The sequence below is a fragment of the Rhinolophus ferrumequinum genome, chromosome 19, assembly GCF_004115265.2.
Source record: "Rhinolophus ferrumequinum isolate MPI-CBG mRhiFer1 chromosome 19, mRhiFer1_v1.p, whole genome shotgun sequence".
Classification (NCBI taxonomy): domain Eukaryota; kingdom Metazoa; phylum Chordata; class Mammalia; order Chiroptera; family Rhinolophidae; genus Rhinolophus; species Rhinolophus ferrumequinum.
Window position 1 is genome coordinate 37642599 of NC_046302.1, and position 26190 is coordinate 37668788.

Consider the following 26190-nt stretch of genomic DNA (forward strand, 5'->3'; position numbering starts at 1 on the left):
GCAGAGGAACCACCACGGGGATCTTGTTCAAATGCAGATTCTACTTCTGGGGGTGGGGCCAACACCTGGTATTTAGAAATGTAGCTGATCTGCCCCTTGAATTGCAAGGGAGTAGACTGGGTGTGGCGGGAACTGATAGACAAAGGTGGAGGCCAGTGCTCCCCAGTCTGGGCCACACATTAGCCTCACGGGGGGCTTTTAACAATGCAGTGACCTGGTGGTACCCCAGACCACTTCTGTCAAAAGCTCTGCAGGAGGAGCCCAGGCATCAGCATTTTTTAAGGCTCCCTAGGTACCGACGACTGTGTGCTGTCAGGCTGGAGGATCTCTGCTCTCTGGTTCAGGAGCATCCACATCCGGCTGAAGGGAAAGAGGAAAGTGCTCTGGAAACATTAGTGGCCCAGTCAGCTTTCCACCAAGTCAGGCCAAAAGTGGGGCTCGGGTTCATCATGTGCAGAAAATGGATGATAGGAGGCCAGTTTTAAGACAAGATGACTTGGGGAAAGCCAATATCTGTGACGACTCCTGGGCACATGACCGCACACCGAGAAGCGCCATCTAGAGGCCCGGAGGGTGGGGCACGCGGGATGGTACGGAGGAGAACCCAGCCCCGGTGGCTCTTGGGCTGATGCTTAAGAAAGACCTGAGATTTAACGCCAGCCCATTAAGTACCTACCATAACCCCCCTCCAACACCACCCTCACCCCCTCTAAACATCCCACTCTGTCTGCAGAAGGCCTTTGGTAGAGTTTTACCTCAATAAGAGACTCCAGGGACAGTGCCTGCTAGGATCGGTCCCAGTGTCCGCACCCTCCCAGGGACAACCCTGCCTCCCCACTCTAATCAGTGTCGCTTTTAGAAAATAAACTTCTGTGCAGGGAAAAAAAAATAATCAAGGTTTTGTTGACAAAAAAGAAGGTAGCTCAAGAGCCTAAAGGCCATGCCAAACTAAGTCCTCGGAGAGGTCAAGTGCAAAACAACTACATCCCTGCCAAAGGAAGGATGGGGATACATGCCAGCCCAGGTGACACACCAGAAGCCCAGCTTTTTACCATAGTCCAGTTCCCGAAAGGAGAACTTGTGTTAGTACACACTAAATCCAAAGACCAAACACCTAAATTACGTACAGCCAGGCCCCAGGGAGAATCACACACCTGCCAGCCCCTGGGCTCTGCATGAGAGGAGGGACAGTCCTAGGGAAGAATCCAGGACCCATAGCTGTTGGGGAAAGAGCCCAAGTCTGAGTATTAGGAGGTTGAGTTAGTCCCAGCTCCTGTGTCAATTCCCTGGGTGACTTCAGGCAGGGACCCTCACGTGCCTAGGCCTATGATACAAGAAGAAGAGCATCCCCCGATCTCCCTCCCCCGTCATGGGATTGTTCGAGGAAACAAATGCAATTATAGAAAGGAAAGTGCTTTGTAAAGTATGAAACATTAGGTCCATGAAGGTTCAAAGTAGTGCACAATTTGCAGAGTTCATAGTGTGTGTGTGTGTGTGTGTGTGTGTGCGCGTGAGAATGCATATGTCTATGAGTGTGTGCATGAGTGTGAGTGTGTGTGCACGTGTGAATGTGTGCATGAGTGCATGTGTGTGAGTGTGTGGATGATGGCGTGTGCATGCACCTGTGTGTGTGACTACTGTACTGTGAAATAGATCCTAACCACCCCACAGGCCGAAGGCCAGGTGAGAGTGCCCTGGGTGGTCAGGCAGGCGCCATGAGGACAGGCCTGGGCATGAGGGCAGCATTAGGGTGGATAATAGAGAACCACATACAGGGAAGCCAAACTGAGCCTGAGGTAGCTGTGGGGCCGGTGGAGGCTGCCTGCCCAGAACGAGCTCACATGCTCCAGAGAACGTAGAAATCATTTTAGGCACAGGTGGAGTCCCCCAACCATGGGAGAGCGAGAACAGTGGCTACCTCCTGTGCTGTTTAACTTTGCCCCCAAGCAGCCCCCACTTATGGGGAGATTGGACACATTGCCCCCAGGTGGTATGCGGACACACCTGAAGCAGCTGTCTACAGACTCAAACTGTCTTCCCAGAAATTTTTGTTTTAAAAATAAACAGGTTTGCATTCCACTGTTTTATAAGTCCTGTTTACTTAAATATACAACTAGTATTCTATATTTTCTCCCTATCAGGTACAATTAGCATTCCAGAACGCTGGGTGTCACCACGCTCTGGGCCTGGGCCACCTTCAGGGGTAGCGTACCCAGTTCCAGCCCACGCCATTCAGACATGGACACTTCAGAAGCTTTCTGAGCCATGGCATGACCAAGTAGTGATTTAAGATAATTTGTCCATCACCAGTCGTGAGGTAGAGAGGAACTGGGGAACCTGAAGTTGGGGAGACCAGCTGGGAGCTCGCCTGGACAGGGGAGGGCCTGACCCAGAGGGAGAAAATAGACGGATCCTGACAGAGGCCCTGCAGGCAGATCTGATTGGTTAGTAATTGCTGTTGTCGGGAGGTGGGGAGGCAGGGGCTCCCTATATGGCTCCTTAAAGGCTCATCCCAATTTAAAAGGGTCAGCAGAGAAGGGTGTGTCGCGCCCCTCCAAATGTCCCTCCAAACACAAGCTAATAGCTAAGGACAAATCACAGGAGGTCTGGCCTCTATCCCCCACCCCACTAGACTCCCAAGCTGAAGGGCAGAGCTCCCCTGCCAGGCTTGGTTAGGTTTCCAGCTGGCTTTGAGGAGAACCCAGAAAGATACAGGCGTGCTGGCCACCAGCCGTCTCTAACAGACAGCCTGCAGATGGCCCAGGGGAGGTTGTGCTTCCTCCTGACTCCCGACCCACCCGGCCTGACCCTCTGGCCCCAGTGAATCAGGCTCCTCTCAGGCCACATCAGACTCATTGTCTGATGTTGGAGCTGCCAAGAATAGCTCTTAGCCACCACTAACAAGAGACAGCACTCAGCCAACCTCTTACACAACCCAGCCCTGAGAGGGCACCTCTCACCTTAGCCCAGCTGCCAGCCAGGCCCCCTTCCTTTGTGTCCTTGCCCTATCTGTCTAGTGACCAGGCCTCTCCTGGCTTCAGCCCCTCCCTGGCCTCTCTGGGGTGTGATCCACCAGCCCATGAGCCTACTCTGTCCCCATTCCAGCATTCACTTAGCCCTGCACAGCTGATCTCTCCCTTTCAGCAGCTGTCCATCCGGCTCAGGGATCAGCAGAGCCCCGGCCCAGGGAAGCCGCCTACTCAGCAAGGTTCTGTAGGGTGATATCTCTGCCTTTGATCCTGCTGTCACCATGATCCAGTAGCAGGATGGCATAGAGTCTGGGGGCTTTGTCTGGTGAGCCAAAGTGAAGGGAAATCGCCAAGTCTGCCCAAGAGAAAGGAAGGCTTAGTGAAGATCAATCTCTGAACTGCTCTCAGGTGGAGAAGGGCGTCCATAGGTCCTGTGCTGATATGGGCAGAACTGGAAACAGCCATGGGTACAAGTCCCAGGGACTTGATGTCAGCTCCACAGATCCAAGGCTTTCTTGTAATCAGAGCTGTTCACAATGAGAACAGCCTGCCCCATAGAGTCATGGGACTCCAGTCAACAGTCAGAAGCATAAAAGATGGATTCTGTCCCTGTTTGAAAGAGGACAAAGAACGTCCCTTTTGGTCCTGAGGTTGCAGAAATTTTTGGAAAACTCTCCTTTTCTATCATTGCATCAGTTGCAAAGCCCTGGGCAAAATTAATGAATTCAACAAATATTTTGGAGAACCTGCTGGTCACTTTTCCTTCTGCCGAGCTGCTGTGGCCTCAATAACTCAGCTGATTGGAAGATGACATCAATGAGACCCTTTTAGATTCCCCTCCAGCTGACACGTTTGCTGGTATACTTCAACCCAATAAGCTATCGGGAAAGAGAGAGCTTTGACTCTGCACTAATTCACAGCAACAACTCCAGAAACCCCTCTAATCACAGCTCCTTTCCACCCGTGACAGCAGGAACGTGCCACACAGGGCAGTCTCCCCACGTTGGCATGGGCACATTGTTTCAGGAACAGATAGTCTTTTAGAAAAGAGCCAGAGAAACATTTAAAAATTACTACAATAGCGTCAGAGCCGTGTTTTCTAAACATCGGAAGAAGAGTTGGGGTCCAACTACAGGAACTGAGAACTCTTCACTGTCTGGCTTCAGATGCCCTAGCTTTGTTTTTTATTGCCTGCTGACACCCCTCTCCACACTCCAGCAGGGTCCACAACTGGGATTTCCTGGCATAAACCGTGTATTTTCTCAGGCATTTCCTTGGCCTGGAGTGTGCTCCCCCCCAACCCCACCCTCTTCCTGACATGAAAGCCGGGGTCCTGTCTCTCCAACCTGGGAGGTTAGGCTGCTCTGTGCTGCTATAGCTGCCCCTTGCTTCCCCGTGGCCATTGCATATCCCCTCTGCACTGAATGTCTGTTCACACCTCTCTCCCTGCCACTCTGCAGGCCTGGGCCTCTCAGTTCTGCTCCTTTTGGGGTAGACCAAGGGCACACAGTAGGTACTCAACACAGTATTCTTACAAGAAGGATGGAGGAGCCAGTTGTTTTGGGAGTCCCCTTGCAGGAACTTCTAAAACCTGGCCTTTTGGAGAGATGTGGGACTGATCCAAACAGCCCTTTCTGTCCACATTTCTGAGAGAGACGAGGAGGTGTGGGCAGCCAAGGAGAGCATGAGCACGCCAAGCAGATAATTATGTGTTCTTGGAAGTGGGTTTAATGGGCTGGCTCAGAGCTGAGCTGGGAAGGGACTCTGAGGCCTGCTGCCTTCAGACGGGACGTGGCTCGGGCAGGGATTTCACCGTCCAGTTTTAACAAGTGGCTGACGCCTTATGGAAACTTTGGAAAAGCGTTCTGTTTGGGACCAGCCAGCTTGTACTTCATCTGGTTGCTCTAGCCATCTTTCCTTTCAATTTGGGAGCACAAGAAGAGGGGAAGCTAAAAATCACTGAGCTCCAACTATGTGCCAAGAACCAAGTCAGCAATTTCACTGTCCCAAGAATCCTACGTTGCCCTACAAAAGGGGGGAACGGAAGCCCACGCAGTCCCTACTGGCAGAGAAAAGGGTGAGGCTGGGCATCTGAGCTTCCACAGCCTGTGCTCTTTCCAGAGCGACCTTCTCTTTACAAGGCCATTTTCGCCGCACGTCTCAGCCCTCCCCCCAAAGCCAAAATTCCCCCGTTTGAACAGGATAAACATTCCCATGGCAAAGGAACGCTGTGTTCCCCAGAGGAGATGCAATCACGTTGTTCGTGCCGAGGCTATGCCGGCTTATGAAATAGAACACTGGGCTGAGAGCCTGGACCCAGCTCAAGGCAGACGTCCCTCCCCTGCATCCCCCCAGCTATACCCCACAAGGCAGCTGGAGTCACAGAAGGAGAGCAGGGAGGGAAGTGGGTTTAATCTCGGCTCTGCAGCAAGCCGCCAAGTTTTCTGGGTCTCTGCTTTCTTGTCCATCACAAGGTGGAGAGCTTGCTTCAGAAAGTGTGGAAAGTGTGAGAAACAATGCTTGTTTTGCTTTCCTGCACCTTGATTCTCCATCTGTAGTTGGGAATATTGTCTGCATACAGGAGGGAATCAAAGGTGGAAAAGGAAGTGCCTTTTTGGAAGGGACTTTGGCGGGTACGTTCTTTGCGTAATGATTCATCCTTTCTGTAATAAGTTAAACATATATTAAAGGCTTGTGATAAGTCAGTCTTTCTGCTGGGCTGTGCAAATACAGAAATCAACGAGGTAACAGGCCCTGTTCTGAAAGGGCTCATAATGTTTACATACACGTTTCAGCAAAAGAAATCTAAAAATGTTTGAAATTTCATGGTTAGAAAATATTTCCTATATAACCCATCCTCAACTGCCACCTATCACAAAAAAAAAACAAAAAAAAAAACACCATTTTTCCTTGATTAGATAATATACGTTGTTTTTATCTTTTCACATTTCTGAAATCAGGATGCATCCTACAATTTTGATTGGCAGCATTTTCTTCTTTCTTGGTGATACACAAAATAATGATACATCTTACAGTGGATAACATCTTAGATTCAGTGAAATACATTTGGTAAAACGTTATCATTTTTCAACTGGACTTTTAATGAATTTCGCAGCCACTGAATTTAACACAAGGTATTTCCAGAACACTTTAGTTCATCCAGACGTATGGTGTCATGCAGATCATGTGTCTAGGTATCTAATTGCTCCTCGCTTTTCATCTCAGTGTCTTGGAAGGGATCTTCTGCAAAGATCCAGCGTGCTGTTTCACCGCTTGGCCACCAGAGGGAGAGAGCGCATGGAGAGGGACAGGTTTTCAGGCTCCTTGGCTTTTGCTCTCTCAAACCTTTTCTACATGCCCCCTCTAGAGCAATCTGAAACTCACGGAAACTCCACCTGCAGGGTCAGAATAGAGGAAAAGGCCCCTTCCAGAACAATGGCAGCCTCATTGTGATGTTTGCAGACCCATGCTAAAAATCAGCTGTGGTTTAAATGAGCTCCTTCTGGGAATCCGGAGAGGTGCTAGACATGGTAGAGTTCTGCCTCCAAAATGTAGGGCTCGTGGGCAGCCCCACACCGTTCTTAAACCATTCCAGGCTCATGAGACCCGCGTGATTCGTAAAGCTCTCCAGCGAAGTGTTCCCACTCTAGCAGTTACCTGCAGCTTTCTGCCGTTCCTTCCATCTACCTTCCCTCTTTCGTTCCTTTCTTCCCTCCTTCCTTCCCTCATTTAACTCTTTATTTATCGAACACCTACGATATGCGAGGAGCTGAGAATTCAGCAGTAAACAGAGCATAGAAAGTCACTGTCCTCGTGCATCTTAAGTTCCAGGGTGAGGGTGGAGGGTAGATACTATTCAAATAAATATACAAATAAATAAATCATTGAATCGTGCAAAAAAACTGCTATAAGGAAAATACTGGGTCCCCTGAGAGCATGTGACAAGAGCACAGTGGGGGCTGGGGGTGGGGGGTCTGGGAAGGTTTCTCTGAGACAAAGCCTGAAGGAAGAGTAGGAGTTACCCAGGTAAAGAGCGAGGGAGAGGCCTTCCGGGCAGATGAACCAGCATTTGCAGAGGCCCTGAGATGCAAAAGTACTCAGCACCTTCTAGGCACTAAAAAGAGGCCAGTGTGGAGCCCCGAGACGAGAGCCCAGAGAGGCACAGCATGGACTAAAGCGTAACGAGAGCTCGCTGATGCAGACCCTAGCACACCATGTGAAAGGCATATTCTTTCATCTGTAGCCATTGAAGAGATTTAAGCAAGGAACTGACATAAATGGATTTGAGTGTTAGTATGACGACTCTGGTCTCCCTGTAAACACGGCTTAGAGAAGAAATCTGAGAAGAAATGAGGTGTCTAATTGGGAGTTACCAGAGAAGTGGTAAGAGGTGAGGGCAGTTAAATGGTAACATTGGACGTAGAGGTGTATTTTCGAGATAGAATTACTGGATTTGGAGAATGGAGGAGAAGGGAATATTAAGTTTGACTCCTGAGATTTCTGAAGGAGCAGCTTGGAAAGGGGAGAGGACTAGTCCTAGGACATGCACCTTGGAGAGAAGAAGACAGGACCTGGGAAAGGAGTTATGAGTTGCTTCAGTATATTCATTTAAAGCTACTCCTGGAACATCCACATGCAAGGGTAAAGCAGAGAGTTAAGTCTGAGTCCAGTGCTCAAACTGGGATGGAAATATTAGATTTTGGAGTCACAGGCATACAGATGGAAGCACAAATCATGGCAAGAGCTGAGTTCCCCTGGGTAGGAGCATCAATGAAAAGAAAATGGCCCAGAACAAAGCTCTGCAGAAAGTGCATATTACAGGAGGAGCCAGCCAAGAAGAGTGTGAAGGAGCAGCCAGAGAGAGGCTTGAGTATAAAAGCTAAAGGGAAGACAGTGTGTCTAGCGGGATGCTCACTCCAAGAAACTCCAATGAGCAGTCTAGTGACATGGGGACGGAAGCGTGCTTTGATTTACCAACATGGAGGTCTTACAAGAAGGGCAGTAGTGGTGGAAACCAGAAAAATGCCAAGAGTTTATTTGAGGATGGCAAGCCTAAGATTAAAGTGAAAGGAGCCTACCCAGTTATGCAATATTTCTCCAGCAATGTTCAGTTGCTTGATGAAAGCATGGACAAGATGGAGAGTTGGGTTAACCTGGCTGGGATTACAATACACAATAATGAGGGAGAGAGTGAGGAGTGAGCGGGTTGAAAGAAGGAAAATGACATGAAGTTTAAGTTGGTGAAGGAGGGAAGGAGAGATAGGGAACTGGGGAAGGTAAGGGGTTGGAGGAATCCAGATGACAGGGCTTGAGCAGGTGAGCTGGAAGTCCAGGAGGTGGTGACCCGAGGAGAGAATCAGACTCTTGAGACTTCTCAGTTTGCAGTTTGTATGATATCGAGTCCATGTGGTGAGTAGAGAAATTTGTGGCTAAAAAGAAGAGGGAGGTCGAGTCACTGGAGATGAGGAAAACAAGGATCTGCCACGTCAGAGAAGAGCAATGAGTTAATGTCAATGAGGTCGTCAACGCCTGGACATGGAAGTCGCTGAAAATTATTGGAGTGGAGGTGAAGATAACTATTAGGAGCCCCTAAAATCTCACTGAATGACAGAGTGGCCAGAAGTCAGCAGCACAGCAGCAAGCAGTTAGAAAGGTGGGATACACCTCAAAGAAGAAGGGTTTCTCCCCAGGCAAGGTACACGGTGGTCTGGAAGCAACAGCGAGGAACAAGAATTCCTCTCATTGGGCGCAGAAGAGGAAATAGCCCAGGGAAATGGTACCGATGCAGGTATAGAAAGAGGGACATCATCCCCTTTGGAAAAGAACTCTGCAATCCTTTAGCAATGTCTGTAATTGTGCGTATAAGTAGTGCTAGCACCCATGCTAACGCTCTGCAATCACTGTCCTAAGATATACTGTCCTGCAACTTGGGGAGGCAGCATGGAGCGATGGGGAACCCTCTAGATCATATTGAGAGGAGGTTGTGTACAGGTCTAAAACCACCTCTCCACAAAACAAGAAAGTAAATGAAGATATAACTCATCCGGAGAAGGCTAAAGAAGAATGGCTAAGATAGATGACTGAATGGGAAGGAGAAAAGTATAGCACTACCATGGGACAGCCAGAATAAACCAGGAAACTGAGGACTTGGGCAGAAGTTGCTCCAAAAACAAATCATGGCATAAAACCTGGCCCTAGTGCTTGAGGGAAAATGAGTCCCACACAGAGCGGGAAGGATGTCCAGACTTGTGCATGTGGATTCCAATAGATTATACTAGGGCTTCTTACTATTCCTGGGGAAGGAAAAAGGAGAAGGAGCTGGAAAGAGCCCGAAGGGCAGAAGAGAGAGACGGGAGACTGGAGGTCAACTGTAAGTAATATAGGCCCCGTAGCAGTTAAGAAAACAAGTGTCTCATAGATCTCCACTCAGTTGGAAAACCCAGATCTCCATGTATGTATCAAGGGGAAAATATACGTACAGCTAACTACCACAATAAGATAGGAAAAGGAACAATATGGAAGGTAGAAAAAATGATTGCAGTGATCAGAAAGAAAAGAGCGACATCTATGCTAACTGGATGGTCAGGAAAATCTTCCCAGTGGAAATGGACTGTCTTCTGTACTTGGAAGAATGGGGGGATTTGGAAAGATAAAGGTCACACGGGTGGAGGAGTGGCCCCAGGCCTTTCTGGCAGCACAAGCTACTGGGACAGTAAGTCCCGTGTGTGTCAGGACAGACCTTGTGACTCCTGAGGCCTCTATCCCACCTCAGCTAAGTCCCTCTGGGTCCGATCCTGACTCAGCTCTTCTTTCCCTTTCCTTTCACCAGTTGCATGAGCAATGAGCAGCCACCCCCTGAAGGAGATGTCTGATACTCACAGCAGCCCTCTCCTGGCAGAGCCTCTTGCCAACAGATACAAACTCTACGAGTCAGAGTTTACCAGCCCTAGCTGGCCCTCCAGCCCCCAGGACACACACCCAGCCCTGCCCCTCCTGGAAATGCCTGAAGAAAAGGTGAGGAATGTCCATCCATCCCAGGATGATGTGTGTGTTGTGTTGGTGGGGGTGGCGGAAGGCGAGGGGGTGAAAGATGCAGTTTTCTCAACTATGCAAAGCATGTCTTATATAATGCCTGGAAGGGCCACTGTCCAGGAAGATTCTGCCCCTCGTCAATACATGGTCACACCCATGATTGGTCCTACTTGGCCTAAGAAAGAAAATATGGCTGAGTGTGCAACATGATTTTAAGGACAAATAGAGAATGCACATACTCGTCATACAGCAGTCTTCCAATCAGTCTCCAGAATCTTTCCCCTTAGACGTGCCTCCTTGAATTGCCTGTTGTCTCCAAAAAGAAGGCCTCCAATCAAATGTGGATCTTTAGCACTCCCTGAACACAGTGGTCCAGAGGAAACCTGGCTATAGCTACTGATACAGTGGAGAGGGATACAAGCTAACAACAACAAACCCTGGGGAAAGGGGGGAATCTGATTTCCAGAATTGTCACAGTATATTATTTAAACATCCAGTTTTCAACAAACAATTATGACACATGTTAAGAAACAAGAAAGCATGGAATGAGGGAAATAAAGCAGTCCATATAAACTGTCCCTGAGGAAGCCCAGACATTGGACTTACTAGAAAAAGACTTATTTAAAACACCTTAAATATGATGAAGAAACAACAGCAACAAAACGTGTCTACAGAGCTAAAGGAAACTATGAGAAGTATGAGGGCAATTTCTCACAAAATGGAGAATATCGATAAGGAGGACATTATAAAAAAGAAACAAGTAGAAATTCTGAAGTTAAAAAGTGTAATAATAGAAATGAAAAAAAATTGTTAGAGGAGCTCAACAGCAGATTGGAGCAGTCAGAAGAAAGAATCAGAAAGTGTAAATACAAGTCAGTTGCTGGCTTGTTTTTTGTCTAATGGCTTTTCTGAACTAATTCCGGAAAGTCTGTATTCTTTGTCATTTGTACCACAAATGTCTCTGCTTGGTTAGCCTCATGGTCCGCTAATGATTGGACACAGATTTTCTTAGATGCCTGGAGTCGATAAGCCTCCCATTCTTTATTGAAGGCATCTGTGCGCATGTTAGGGTATATCTTCAACAATGGCCCGGGCAGTTTTCAACTCCACCCTAGCCTTTACTTCCTGCTTGCATAGAGACTCAAACTCCGCCAGGTGAGAGGTTAAGAACTTGTCAGTTCTCTCTCTAGAGCATGCACACTCTCCTGGGCATGTGCCAGCCTTACAAATGCGTGAGGCCTCCTACAGTCCCAGGAATCTGTCCACACTTTTAAAACCCCTTTTGACCATCTCATTCCCCAGTTTTTCCTTTTACGCTTTTTGATTAGCCTAATTGCTTCTCCAACCACCTTAGGCACAATTTTTTTCCAGTGTTCTCACTGCTTTTATGGAGGAGAGAATTTGTGGAGGTCCTTACTCCACCGTTTTCACTGATATCCTCAAGACATTTAAGATTTGATGCAGGAAGGAGGTTGGAGAAATCTGTATACCATCGATGTACAATAAAAATATCATGGGAGCCACATATGTAAGTTTCAATTTGTATGAACCACAGTTTAAAAAAGTAAAAAGAAGTAGGTGAAACTAATTTTAACAATGTATTTTAGTTAGCCTAATTTATATCAATATATAATATTATTATTTCAGTATATAATCAATATAAAGTATCATTGAGATAGTTTACACGTTCTTTTTTTTATACCATGTCTTCAAAATCCACTTAGAGCACATCTCAATTCAGACTAGCCACAGTTCAAGTATATTCAATAGCTATACGTCCCATTGGCTTCTAGGCTGGACAGCAGAACTTTAGAGCAAGGAGTCCTGACTAAGCAGGCCACAGATAGAATTGAGGTCAGTATGACCTTAGATGAAGAAGGTAATTTATCTTTATTTTCCCTAACCTCCAGGGAACTTCAGCTTTTACTTCAGTTATAAATACAGTCAATGAAAAGCAGTTATATTAGTAGTACCCAGATTTTTGTCATTGTCACAGGTTGGGTTCCTGACTTGGAAGCTGACTTGGAGATAGAAATTTGCATGTAAGAAGTTTACCGGGGAGTGCCATTGAGACCAGTAGTTGTAGACAAGTAAGGCAACAGGATTAGGCAGAAAAAGTTGAGCGGAGATACAATCACAATAAAGACCTCAGCTGGTCCTATGCTGAGTCTTGGAGCTGGGATGGCTCTACAGAGTCGTCCTGAGTTGGAGTGAAGAGGTTCCATATATTCTCTCGTCACTATATTCACTCATCACTACTTTGAAATTATAGTAGGTGCTGGATCTGTCGCACCTATATGTGCATCGCCATCTTTTTAGATATTCTGATCATTGCATTTCAATATAAAGGGTTTTCTTTGTAATCCTATTTATTTTATTCATTTACAAACAGTATTCTGGAAAGAAGTCCATAGGCTTCCCAAACTGCCAAAAAGGGATCCATGGCACAAAGGGTTGAGAAACCCTGCTGTGAAGGATGTATAGTAACCCTGGGAAGAGCAGACACTCTAGGTAGCATTAGACAATGGATATGTGTCTTATGATGGTTTATATCAAAAACACCTGACAGCCTTCTTTATCCCCAAATGTCCCTGCTCTCAAAAATCTATATTATTTGATATTTTGTCATGGCTTCTCCTGAAAGGATCTCCGGTCATCCAACGAAGAAAGCCACATTGTGAAAATTGAAAAACCCCATGAAAAGAGTAAAAGAAGAGAAAGTGGAGCAGCCCACCGGGGCTCTGCAGGCCAGGGGGGCATCAGTCTCTTCCAAGCCGTGGGCTACGTCACGGGCGAGATGAAGGAGTGCAGGAGCTGGCTGAAAGGTAGGCAACTGCCCTCGGGGAAGAAGCAGCCAGGCCAGGCCAGGGAGATAGCCCTCCTTCGGGCATGGACTGAGAAAGCTACCCGTTCGCTCACCCATGGTGAGGGCTCCCACAGTTGGGGTGCTCCAGCCCTGAGTTGACTTTGGGTGGACATAATACACCCCACTAACCTGGAATTCCCATAGTTTCAGAATCAGATGTGTTTCTCTAAGTTTAGTTCTTTGCAAATTCTTCATTTCTATGTGGAATAGATACAGGAAAACCACTTAGCAAAATATAAACCGTTTCCCAAACAAGCTGAATGGTCATTCCTTCACTTTTCCATAACCATTTATTACGTGCCAAGAAAACATTGGCATCACCCTCCCCAATGTTCCGGGGTTCTTTCCTTAGTTTTCCTTCTCCTCATTTCCCTAAACTAAAGGCTCCAACAAATGCCCCTCACGTCCCTGTCCCCACTTGCCCCTACTTGTACAGGCTGTCCTGGAAACCAAAGCCGAGAAAGAGGCAGAATGTTATGTCCCCTCTTCTAGATCTTGCTAACCCCTGAGTCCTGACTCAATACTGTCGTTCACAGCTGGGCTAAAATGATTTTTCTCCCAGCTTCATTTCTCCAGACTACTTTCTTTGCGGCTCAGATACCAGCCCTCAACTGGGTAACACAGCACTACACAAAAAGAGTTTCCTTCCCGCTCCACCCTTTCCCTTGGACCAATAAACTTCCCTTGGAATGGTCCTGGGGCTTCCTTGCCAGCCAAGCCAGTGGTTGGGATGGCATTAAATTGGTCTCAGCACAGTGCCTCAGTCTGTAAGGCAAAACTGACACCTACTGCAGACTGATGGCTGGGCCACTCAGAGATGGGCTGGGTGCCAGGCCAAATGAGGGAAAATATCCTGGCTCATGCATCCCTGTCTTTGTTGCCACGCCAACCAGTGGTCCCGCAGGGAAGCACCGGATGGACCCTGCTGATAGCTCTGCCTGTCTTTTCAGATAAGCCGCTGGCCCTCCAGTTCACAGACTGGGTCCTGAGAGGGACTGCTCAGGTGATGTTTGTCAACAATCCTCTCAGTGGATTCATCATCTTCATAGGACTTCTGATCCAAAATCCCTGGTGGACGATTGCTGGGGGCCTGGGGACAGTGGTCTCAACCTTAACTGCCCTCGCCTTGAGCCAGGACAGGTGGGTCCCTCTCTATGTTGGTCTTGGGTCTTGGGGCAGACCAGTTTAGAGGTGTTTACTCGAGTGGTCAGCCAACCTTCTCCTATCAGCCAGCCCAAGGTCTCCTGAGTATCAACTTTGAACAGGTCCATGGAGGTCCTTACAGAATTAAACTACTTTGCTACAGCAAATGAAAGCACCAAGCTCCATTTGACTATGGAGCCTTCTAGAAACACTCCCTCGAAGGCAGGTGCAGAGGAACACTTCAGCAGTTCTTCCCTCGTGGAGCTTACAATAGAGCTGAGAGGGATAAGACAAACAGGCAAGAAATGTCTCCGAATAATACAAGACAGTATGTAATGGAGAGTTCGGAGACCGCAGACATCACTAAGTGTTGGGAAGATTACAGAGGGCGGTCTTTGAGCTAGAAACAATGGATATGGGAGAGAAGAGAGGGGCCAGAGGAGTGGTGGGGGGCAGTGCTGAGGTGGCATAGAGGAAGGGGAGCATGCAGGAGCTCTGGGAAGCATGGAGGCAGGCTTGGGGGAGGGCCAGCCCTGCATTGGTGGCTACAAAGTCCAGTAACAATAACTAACATTTTATAGAACTGGACTGTTTCCTCCGACTTTACCGTATGTTATTCCAGTAATTCCCAAACTTTCTTGACAGCCAGAATCAATCACCTGGGGTAATTGTCAAGGAAAGTAACTTCTCAGTCCCACCCACTGCCCCTCCCCACAGAGATATTGTGATGCAGTGGATGTAGAAGGGCATGTTTTAAATAAGATCCTTCTGGGTGCTTCTAAAGGTCAGAGAAGTTTGGGGATGCCCATATTCTTAGTGTTTTGTTTTGTTTTGTTTTCCATTTGGGAGTCACCAACCCAACTGTGGATCATAAACTAATTGTCAACATCATTTTAAAAAATTAAAGTAATAGAATAAAAACACTAAAGTAATCCGTATGGAGTACATATAAATATTATGTTGTGAAATTTCTGTTTCATTCATGTTGGTGCGTGTGTATGTGTGATTCTTACCACCACCTCACAAGGCAGACAGTGAAGGTAAGAAGGTAAGAGGGTGCACATTTTGCATGTGAGAAAAAGGAGACGGGGAGGGTAAGTTGGTCCCCTAAGGTGCCACAGCCAGTGGGTGGCAGGGCTTGAGCTTAGACGTGTGGCCTGCATATTCTAGGCTGACAGTCCGTGCTCTCTCTGTCAAGTGGAAAGATAGGCCACATGGCCAGTTGTCCCATGGTAAACTGAGAGTAACGAGAGTTATCAAAGTTGGTTGTGTTGCAAACAACACCGCACTCCTCCAGGTTTCACCTGACATTCTGGATTCCACTGAGGCGAATGCATGGGTCAGCTTGTCTCCATGGAAAGCTGCTCATGTATCTCTAAGGTGGCCTTGAGTGACCACTCTGATTCTAGCTAGCTGGGCGGCCATCAGTGGTCGAATAGATGAGAAACTGAATTGTTTTGGGTGCAGGTCTGGTGGGTGAGATGAGAACGGGGCTCCAGCTGAGATTTTGTATCGCTGTTTCAATCAGTGGGTTCCCAATTCCTTGTTCCCACTTGCTTATAATCGTCTGGGCAGCTGGCATAGAATTGGCCTCCTGACAGGATCAACTCTTGTCTTACTGCCTCGTAAACATTTGCTAAAACTCACCGGGCGTAAACTCTGTCCAGCCCATGCCTCCTTAGCTTTCTGACCTTGGGCAGGCACTTCCCCTCTCTACCCCAGTGTCCTCATCTGTAAGATCCATGGTTCACCTTTTAAGAGCCCACGTCACTTCCTGCTCTGACAGTCTGATTCTCTGATTTTCCTCCTGACCATAATCTACTGATAAACGCGCTAAACCATTCAAACAGTCACTTCACAGACTACAGTATTATCAGGGGAGACAAGTGCCAAGCCTGCCTAATCCTCAGAAAGGTATTGATTAACAACTTAAGACGAATTCGCATCAGATAAAAACCCAACCCCTCAACTTGGTTTCCAAAGCCTCTGAGGGGCCCACCCTCCCTACCCCAGGTGAGCACTTGTGCTTCTGCCTATGTAATCCTATCCTTCCTTTGACCCCCTCCTCCTCTGGAGCGCCAACCCCAATTGCCCCAGTGTACTCTGATCCTTCCTTTCTCTCTGAACAACCAAAGCACATGCCCTATTACGAGACTGAACTGTATTCTAATCACTTTCTGAGGCTTCTCTCCCTGGCTGTTTTACGCATGTTCAGGACGAGAAGTCCAGTGCAAATGTTTCATATTCCACTCTAGTGCCTAGAAAAACTGTGAGCTTCATTGCTGATAGGTCAGTACCATGTTCTATACCACGGGCTCAAAGCTGCAGGCAGCCTGCTCTACATCCATACACACACAGCCTTCCAAAGAGCCATGACCTCACTCTCCGCCATGAACCACTGACACAGCTGCGTATCCTGGTCCAAACTCCCCCACCCCACCGCCACCCCCACCTCCAGCACGCCACGCCCACTACCCCACCCCACTAGTCTGGAGACTGTACTTTCCAGATAGTAGCTCACGGTCAGTAACCCTGACGTGGCAGTGTCCTGATGGAATGTGATCCTAAGGAAGATCTTTTTCACATTGGGGTTGAACCGAATTTTATATTTTTGATGGTCAGAGCAGGGACACAAATGGTTAAATACAGAGAAAAAGCAAACACACTTTAAAAAAAAAATGATTTTCTCAACACACGGGTGTCTGCTCCTCGGGTAGTTCCTCTGGTCCCAAGGGGATTCTGGACCCCAGTGGTCTTCCCTGGAGCCTGATGCCTTCCCAGGCCCCTGCCTCTCTGCAGCTGCCCAGTCTCTTCCTGGCCTCGATCCCCACCCAGCCCCATCTCTTACACACACACACACACACACACACACACACACGTGCACACTCGTGCACACACAACCTCCCGGTGTCATGCCTCAGGTTTCCATTAGATTTCCCTCTAGACGTAGCAATCTGAAACTCCCGTAAGAAGCAAAGCGGAGCTTAGACACAGAGAAAACAAAAGTGCATCATTTAATTCTAGATGAGCAAAGGTAATTAAGGGCTGTGTGTGTGTGTGTGTGTGTGTGATCTAGGAAGGTGTTGGCAGCTATGTGATTGCCCAACATTCACCGAATAAACTCTCTTGTTCTTGTGATCAGCAGGAGGGAGGGACCACGAAATTCAAACACAGTCACTCTGTCTCCCGCCAGGTCGGCCATTGCCTCAGGACTCCATGGGTACAACGGGATGCTCGTGGGACTGCTGATGGCCGTGTTCTCCGAGAAGTTAGACTACTACTGGTGGCTTCTGTTTCCTGTGACCTTCACAGCCATGGCCTGGTGAGACCTCATGTCTGCTCACAGACCCACAGGGTCCCAACATGATGATGTCTTACACCGGGTGGGGACATGCCCTGCCATGGGGCCCAGTGTCCTCATAGGCAGACTAGTTTGTCTCAAAAGACACGGTGGAAGTCCATGAGATCCGCTGCAACCCAAGAGGATTGCTTTTGAATTCAGGATGGCAGGGACCCTTTAAAGCAGCAAAGCACCACATGTTTTTTTATTGTGCTGATATTCTTCCTTGAATGATAGGCTTCATAAGAAAGACTAACGTTTATGGAATATTTCCTACATGCACAGTGCTAAGTAAGCTAGGGCTACCGTGTTTCCCCAAAATTAAGACCTAGCAGGACCATCAGCTCTAAGGCGTCTTTTGGAGCAAAAATTAATATAAGACCGGGTCTTATATTGTGTTATATAAGACCCGGTCTTATATTATAGTAAAATAAGACCGTGTCTTACATTAATTTTTGCTCCAAAAGACGCATTAGTGCTGATGGCACGGCTAAGTCTTGTTTTCAGGGAAACACGATATTATTGTCGCCAATTTACAGAAGGGAAGACCGAGGCATGCAGAGGTTAATAACTTGTCCCGTGGTCGTACTCTGTAAAAGTCCTTGATGCTGCCATTCAGAACCCGCATTATTAAACTCCAGGCTATATGGGAACCATCGTTCCTGAGGCCTAACCAAGACCCAAAAGCTGAAAACTGGCTTGTGAGAGAGGCAGAGAGCTTTCTCGGAACAGAACATCTATATCTAAAGCAGAGAGTCTTTGAGAAGCATCAGTTGAGATGCTGTTGTGCAATCACCTTATTTTGCAGAAGGAATGAAAAAGCAAGATGGAAGGATCGTAAGAACAAACGTTCACTGAGTGAAGGGCGTACCAGGCCTTTTACTCATGTGAGCCTTAGCTCACTTGAATTTGTAGCAGGTCTGTCGTGTCTGAGGGGTACCTGTGGCATGGCCATGTTACACAGTGACAGGAAGCCGTGGCCCCCATCCCCTGTGCTCACCTCCCCTCAGACATGCTGACTGATTTTTAACATCTCTAAGAAGTAAATGTCTTTCTTTGGTTTCAAAGTCTGGAGTTATTAAAAGCAGTTAGTTTAATTTAGTTTAAGTATTATTCCATTACTTTTTATTAGTGCCTGCAAATAAATTACTACATTAAGCATTCTGGGCAATTTATGTTTCTTCTTAGGGTTTCTTTCTTTCTTTATCTATCAGGACAAACAGCTAAAACAGTCATTTCTGTGGGGATTTCTTTAATGTCCCCCACAGGCCCCCACCCCCACCCCCTATGCGAGGAGTGGGAGAACTTCTCTTCATTTGCATACATTTGGTTTATAACTACATAGATGAAGCCCGTGGCACAGCTCCTCAGCCACAACGCACTGGGTGATGGTTTGTCTCCAGCACTCCCACCCCCACCCACTTCCCAATTTTAAAGACTAAACACCACGGAGCACCCTATTCTGGGCTGAGCTCTGTGTACGACTTTAGTTGTTCACGAATCTCATGTAGTCCTTGAAATCCAACCCACAGGGTAAGTATTGGTAGTGTTTTTTCCAGGTTTATCCAACAAACAAATATTTTCTGAGTGCCTGCTATGTGCAGGGACTAGTCTAGATGCTGGGGCGTCATTGTGAACAAGCGAAGGTCTCTATCCCCTTAGAGCTTACATTCTTCTTGGGAAAGATAGATCATTTCACGATGTGGTAAGTACTTTGAGGAAAGAAAAATGGGGCAAATGGGACAGGGAGTGATTCCAGACACGGGTGGTCAGGAAGGTCACTTTGCAGCGGGGACATTTGACCTAGGTTATAAGAAGTCATCTGCCATCTGAAGATCTGGGTGAAGGAAGCTGCAGGCAGAAGCAGCAGCATGTGCAAAGACCCCACCTGGAGAAGTGTGACGTGTTCAGGAAACAAGACCAGTGGGGCACAAGCCCTGAACGGAGGAGGAGTGGCAGGAAGTGAGGGCAGAAGTGGACAAGGGCCAGACCCGGTACACCTTGTAGATCCAATAAGCCTCTTGATTTTGATTACAACTCTGATGAGAAGCAGTGAAAGGGTTTTAAGCAGAGGAGTGATAAGGTATGGTTTAAATTTAAACGAAGCACTCCGCTTGCAGTGTAGAGAATGGATTTTAACTGGAGCAAGAGTGGAAGCTGGCGGCATAGTTAGGAGTGTGCTGCAAGAACCCACGAGGGATGAGAGTGGTTTGGACTAGGGTGATATCCAGGAAAGTGGTGAGAAACGGTTGGGCTTAGGTATATTTTAAAGAAGGTAGAGGCAACAGGACTTCCGGAGAGGCTGTGAAATGGGATGGGGTGAGGAAAGAAGACACAGATACTCCTATAATTTGCCTGAGCTCCTGGATGGATAGAGAAGACGAAAAAAAAGAAAAAAAATAAAACAAAAAACAGGTTGGTGGCAGGAGACAGGATACAAATTGAGGGTTCTGTTTGGACATATTACACTTCAGAATTCCAAGCAGAGATGTTGAGTGGTTTACTGTATGTGCAAATCTGGAATTTAGTGATATCATCAAGATTTGAAGGCAGAAGCATATAGAAGATATTTTTTGTCCATGAGACTAAAGATATTACCCAGAAAGAGAAGATTAAAAAGAGAGAGAGAGAGAGAGAGAGAGAGAGAACCCAAGAGAGAGCCATAGGATCTTCTAATATTTAGATGTCTGGCAGAAGAGGGGAAGAACCACTGAAGGAGAGTTGAGAAGTAGCAGCTGGAGAGGCAGAAAGAAAACTAAGAATGTGCAGTGGTGTGGCAGCCCAGACAGAAGGCTCCAATGTCAAATGAAGGGGGCAGGGAATGACCGTGGCTTTGGCAAAATAGATGTCATTGACGAACTGGACAAGAGCCGTCTCCATGGCATGGGGAGAACATATACCTGATTAGAGTGGGTTTAGGAAAGAATGGGAGTAGAATGATGGGTGCTAGCAAAGTTAGACAATACTTTTGAGGCGTATTGCTGTGAAGGGAAGCAGAGAAATGGGGCGACAGCAGGAGCAGACATCGGATTAAAGGAGGAGCATTTTTAAAGGTAGAAGATCCTAGAATATGTTTGTATACTTATGAGAATGACCCAGAGAAAAAGGAGAGATTGAAGCTGCAGGAGAGAGGGGAGAGAATTGCAGGAGTGATGTCCTTGAGACAGATTGAGTCCCAAAGCACAGGGGAAATAACTGGCCTGTTAAAGGAACAGGGATACTTCCATTACATGAAAAAGGCAGACAGACAGAGTACGTAGGAACAAGGCAGTCAGAGTGTGGATCTGACGGTTGGAAAAATGAAGTAGTTTTCATCTTGTCATTTCTATTTTCTTGCAGTAAAGCAAAGAGGTTAGCTGACACTAAAAGTGACTCAGACGTGAAGATTTAAGGAGAAAGGAGAAAAGGTGAAACAATTGTCTCAGCAAGTTAGAGTTAATTTGCTAGGGGTGTGTAGTAGGGTTTTCAGGCAGTCTTAAATGCCCAGTTGAAATTCATGGTCATTAATAAAAGTAGACCAATCAACCAGATCATGTGATTTCATGTTTTGTCCTTCAGCTCACTGAGTATGGAAGAAATAGGGTATTAGGTGTCTAGGGTGTTTGATCCCTTCAGAAGAAAACCAGCTAAGGGAGATAAATTACCTACTATTGCTCACTCCACCTGCAAGCGTGAGCGTTAGGATTTGCACCCAGCTCCATCTGTCTCCAGAATTTATGCTCTTCCCAAGGAAGAGGTCCAGGAGAAAGAGAACACACACAACCCAAGGTTCCGTTTTCACACAGTGCTTCTCCGAGTAGCTCAAAGTACTTTAGCTGAATCCAAGCTTGCGTATTACCTATGTACCACAGCTGCTGCCTCCTAACAGGTCAGATTTCTAAAATCTGATATTGATACGTGACATTTTGTAAGAACTACATTTTGTTTCGTTTTCTTGGTTTAAGAAACAAGGAAATATTTCAATTATTTTATAAAGTTGCTATTCAAAACCAGTTACAATGATTTGAAAATTTTGTTTCTCAAAGGTACAGCCTTAAACCCCTTATTCCCCATCCCAGATCGATGGATCACAGAGTTCAGCAGAGCCAGGAATGTCTGTGCCCAGGAGAGGGGATGTTGGATGGCACAAAGCTGGTGAGACTGTGTAGACTTAAGAATGATCACAGTAATAAATCCTTTGTCTCTTCCATCTTCAGCCCTGTTCTTTCTAGTGCCTTGAATTCCATCTTCAGCAAGTGGGACCTCCCGGTCTTCACGCTGCCCTTCAACATTGCGGTGACTCTGTACCTGGCAGCCACGGGCCACTACAACCTCTTCTTCCCCACGAAATTGGTGGAGCCCGTGTCTTCAGTGCCCAACATCACCTGGACAGAGATTGAAGTGCCCTTGGTAAGTTACCCAATGGCAGATGAGTGGGACCCCCTGATCCTATCGCGGGCATCTCACTAACAGGTGCATTACCCAGGCTCTCAGCTTCTCTAGATGCATCTCCATCAGATGATGGGTCTTAGTGGAGAAGAGGACAGGAAAGGGTGGCTGCCACCGCCATGTGTTCTTTCAACAAACCTTTAGTGAAGACCTACTATGTGCCAGGCACTGTACCAGACACTGGGAATACTTGGGGACAACCACACCCCTGCTTTCATGAGGCTTACCCTCTACACAGAAAAACATATAATAAATAAGAGTAGAGGTAAGTGTTAAGTTGACAATACAGAATGGTGGGGTTGAGAGGAAAATATTACATAAAATGGATAGTTGGAGGAAGGGGCAAGACACTAAAACAAAAGTTTGAAATTAGGGTTTTAAAGATATTATCAATAGAAGATTGGGTGAATTTTCATGTGCTTTCCATATCAATGATTCTCAAGCCGGGGTGCTTCTGCCCTCCCGGGGATAGTAGGCAATATCTGCAGACGTATTTCAGTTGTCATGACTGGAGTGTGGGGGTGCCACTGGTATCTAGTGAGCAGATGCCAGGGGTGCTGCTAAAGATTCTACAATGTACAGGGCAGGCCCCTCCCCATAACAAAGAACTGTCCAGTCCAAAATGACAGCAATGCCAAACTTGAGAAACCCTGCTTTATATCCTACTATCACAAATGTACTTATTCATTTATTCTACTGATCGCTAGACATCAGAGATAAAGGGATATCATACAAATTGAATGTAAGATTCAATATATAGAACTGTAAAACTTTGGTCATGTTAACGAACCTAGAGATAGCTAACAGCTAACACTAAAGCAAGTTTAATACGTATCAGATGCTGTTCCAAGACCTTAATTTATTAACTCATTTAACCCTCATAATAGCTCTATATTGTAAGTACTATCATTATCCCCATTTTAGAGATGAGAAAACTAAGGCACAGAGAAGGGTATTTGCCCAAGGTCAAACTGTAGCTAGTGCCTGAGCTTAAAACCCAGGCGGCCTGACGCTACACCCAAGCTTTGAACCACCACCCCCCTGGTCCATGGCAGGACCTGCACCCCATTATTAGGTACCTTTACATGTTGGAATGTTCTTTACATTCCTCAGAATGCTCCCTTTATTTTTCACCCATTGGTTCTAGCTGTCCTTTTTAGCATGATTCAGAATACTATTTCCATGATCTCCTTTTGAATATTTGACAACATAACCCAAGTCCCCAAATATCGTTCATGCAATCTAATTTCTGAGCCCTCACCTCTCAGCTGTGCCCGTTGTCCAAATGCGCTTACACCTCGGTGTGGCCCGCTGCTGGGTGCTCAGTCCCAGGGCCACCGCTCTGGAGTGGGGTGGACAGCACAGGTCCTCCAGGGACAGGCACACTGTAAACCTAAACCTATCAGAAAAGGAAAGTCTCCCCTGCTCCTAACGGCAAACGCCATTGCCAATAGCACGAACACTTTTTACGCTTTCTGTCTTTTTAAAGTTTTGTCTGGGGCTGATGCTGCAGTGGGATTGGAGACAGGGCGAGGGTCTAAATCCAAGAAAATAGAGAAGACAGAGCCCTGCATTGAAGGGAAAGCCCACCCTCTCCGCTGGAAGATGGCTGGGGTAGGAGCAAGGACAAAACTCTGACTTTGACACAATAGTCAATGATCAGCCAGCTGGAAATTAGGCACACACTGTCTTTGGGGCACAGACCCTTTGTCGCTGATCCCTACCCGTGAGACATGGTCCGAATGACAGCGGCCGTGACAGATGGCACTGCCAGCGAGAAAGGCACCCCAGCCATCCTGCCCTGTGGGGCTGTCCCGTCCAGCCCTGAGGGGATCAGAGTGGAGAGGGCCACAGAGAAGAGGTGTCTCTTGCTCATTTTCAAAATCAACAAGTAGTAAGTGGTAGGACCCAAATCCGCACTCCCTGAGGCCCAAGCTCCCCCTCTGAACCCCCTCCCCACCACTCTGACAACAGGCTCCTTCTCTTCCACGACATCCAGGTCTGAGTTTTGAAGACTCAAGGCCCTTTCCCTCTTTCTCTTTAACACAATGAGGAGAGTGACGTCCTTTTCGTTGAACCCTCCTAGTGTTACTTGAGGATTATCCAGAGCATGAGGAGGCTGGTACTCAGTAAATTTCCACTGCACTCCTGGCTGCCTTCACTCCGGGGTGTCGGCCGTGGCCCAGAGAGCAGTGTGGAGGGGGAGGGCAAGCCGCCCCAGAGCCACACTTCATCAGGCTAAAATATGGATCCCTGTGGAGGAAGCTTCATTCTAAACCCAGGCTCCATTCCAAGGCAGCTTGTTCCCTCATTCCTCTCATTCTTGACTGCTTGGGCTTAAAAACCTGTGTTCCCAGATGGGAAGGTGGGAGCTGGAGTCCCCTCAGTGGCCTGCATTCCTCAGACTTCGGGAAGTTGTGGAATATTTATTGAGTAGATTTCCAGCCTGTTCACCACACTTAAGCTGAGTTCCCTAGATTGGCGCAGAGTATTTTCTGGGTTCCTTTAAATAAGACAGAGCCCGCACCCTGCCATTCCTTGTATTGATTTATTGGCTCTGGCCCCAACAGTGCTGGGTTAATAAAAGGCCTCCCATTCGGAGACAAGCGTGGACAAAGCTTAAAATCTCTCTGGCACTCCTCAGACAAAGAAATCAGATTAATTTCAGAGTCCAATCAAGGTAGAAAGTACAAAAGTTCATCAAAGGGAGGGCCAGTTAACTCCCAATATCTACAGCAGATTATTTCTAACTGATCTATCAGTCCCCAAACTCTGTTGCGAATTAGAATCCCCTGGGACACCAGTCTTGATCCATACCAGTTAAATCAGATTGTCTGGGCATCAACATTTTTTTTTTTTATAGATCTTTAGATGATTCCAATGTATACAAAGGTTGGAAACCACTGAGCTAATCAATACATAGTTAGGAAGCACCTATTATGTACCCAGCCATAAAGAAGCCATGTCCTCAAAAAAGGTCATATGACCTGGTAATAGAAAAAAGAGTTTGCAGAATTTTAAAGCTGCTAGATCATCTGCTACGGCAGCCTCCTCACGTTACAGAGGAGAGCATCAGAGTCCAGAATGAGGAGGTGACACGCCTATGGACACACAAGGACCTTGTGTAGAGCCCCCCTGAAAGCTGGAACCCTTGATGGAGGGTTCCAGGCCAGGGCTGTCCCTACTCTGCCAATCTTCCTCCTTCACTTTTTGCCCTCACGGACAGCCAAAATGTGGATAATTCAGCTTAAGCAGAAAAAGGCCATCTGACATCACTGCCAATTAATCATCTCCAATTCCAACATGACCAAATAATGCTCAGGCGCAGGCAGGGTTGGGCTCCATGCTTTTCTCCAGCTGTTCTTCACATTACCTTTCTTCAATGCTAAGCGCGCCTTGAAGCAGAGCAAGTGCCTCCTCTCCTTCCTGGAGCCCCGTAACCCCCCAGGACAGCACTGAATGTGCAGCAGCCACCAACAGACCAGCGGTTCAAGCTCAGAGGCTGGAGCCTGAGTTTGGCTACCAACGAGCTGGGTGACCTTCGGTCAATCATCCATCAGAATGGCCTAGAATATTTCCAATATTCCTGGAATATTTCTAGGATTTCAGAAGGTCTAGAGGAGTCCCCTAGTGCCTTGAAACCCCCCAATGGCAGTCCAGACAGGAGGTGTCCCCTCAAAGCAGAAGCCATGTGTCGCTCATACGCTCCCTGCTGGGCCTCTGTGTTGGGGGGCCCTGCTAGGCTTTGCATGAGGGATGCCCAGATGCCTGCCAGGTGGTGAAGTGAGGAGCTATTTGTTCCAGCTCATGCCCTCCCGTCTTCTCGCACACGCTGGAGGGCACAGCCGCCTCCCCCCAAACCCCGTTCCACTCCATTACCTGCCCCACCACCCCAGGAATGGCTCAGTGCTGGCCCTGAGGCCTGGTCTCTGCATGATCAGCCCACACCACAGTAACCTGGATTCTGTTGATTTTGCAGCTGCTACAAGCCATCCCTGTCGGGGTCGGCCAGGTGTACGGCTGTGACAATCCCTGGACGGGCGGTGTGTTCCTGGTGGCTCTGTTCGTCTGCTCACCACTCATCTGCTTGCATGCAGCCATTGGCTCCATCGTGGGGATGCTGGCAGGTAGGACAGGGCCCCTCTCAGCGTGGACAATTTTCCTGAGGTCAGTCTCCCCCACACACAGCAAATATTTCAGACTTACTGTCTTCACTGGAATTTTTAAGCACTATCAGGGTTAGGGACTTACTTTTCCCTTTCTTGACTCTCCAAAGGCAGCAGATTTTAGTAGCAGGACGTGTGGAGAGATGTAAGAGAGACGAAGACAGGTTGGCCTGCAAACTGAGCCCCTAGGAACTGAGGGGGGTGGAAGAAGGGGGTGAGGGACAGTAGCAGACCAGGCTGGGGCAT

The 26190-nt window shown here is 47.4% G+C and overlaps 1 protein-coding gene across 3 annotated transcripts in view; it reads left to right on the forward strand.

Annotated features, from left to right (window-relative positions):
- Nucleotides 1–26190, forward strand: part of SLC14A2 (solute carrier family 14 member 2) — a 413346-nt gene that overhangs the window by 352581 nt on the left and 34575 nt on the right. For all 3 annotated transcript variants that reach the window (XR_004421075.1, XM_033087768.1, XM_033087769.1), the window contains exons 3-8: nucleotides 9799–9983; nucleotides 12646–12826; nucleotides 13818–14007; nucleotides 17204–17332; nucleotides 21547–21739; nucleotides 25758–25905. Coding sequence is in view for 2 of the 3 variants with exons in the window: in XM_033087768.1 (XP_032943659.1) it covers nucleotides 9810–9983; nucleotides 12646–12826; nucleotides 13818–14007; nucleotides 17204–17332; nucleotides 21547–21739; nucleotides 25758–25905 (1015 nt within the window). In the remaining variant the exon portion in view is untranslated. The remainder of the gene's footprint in view (nucleotides 1–9798; nucleotides 9984–12645; nucleotides 12827–13817; nucleotides 14008–17203; nucleotides 17333–21546; nucleotides 21740–25757; nucleotides 25906–26190) is intronic.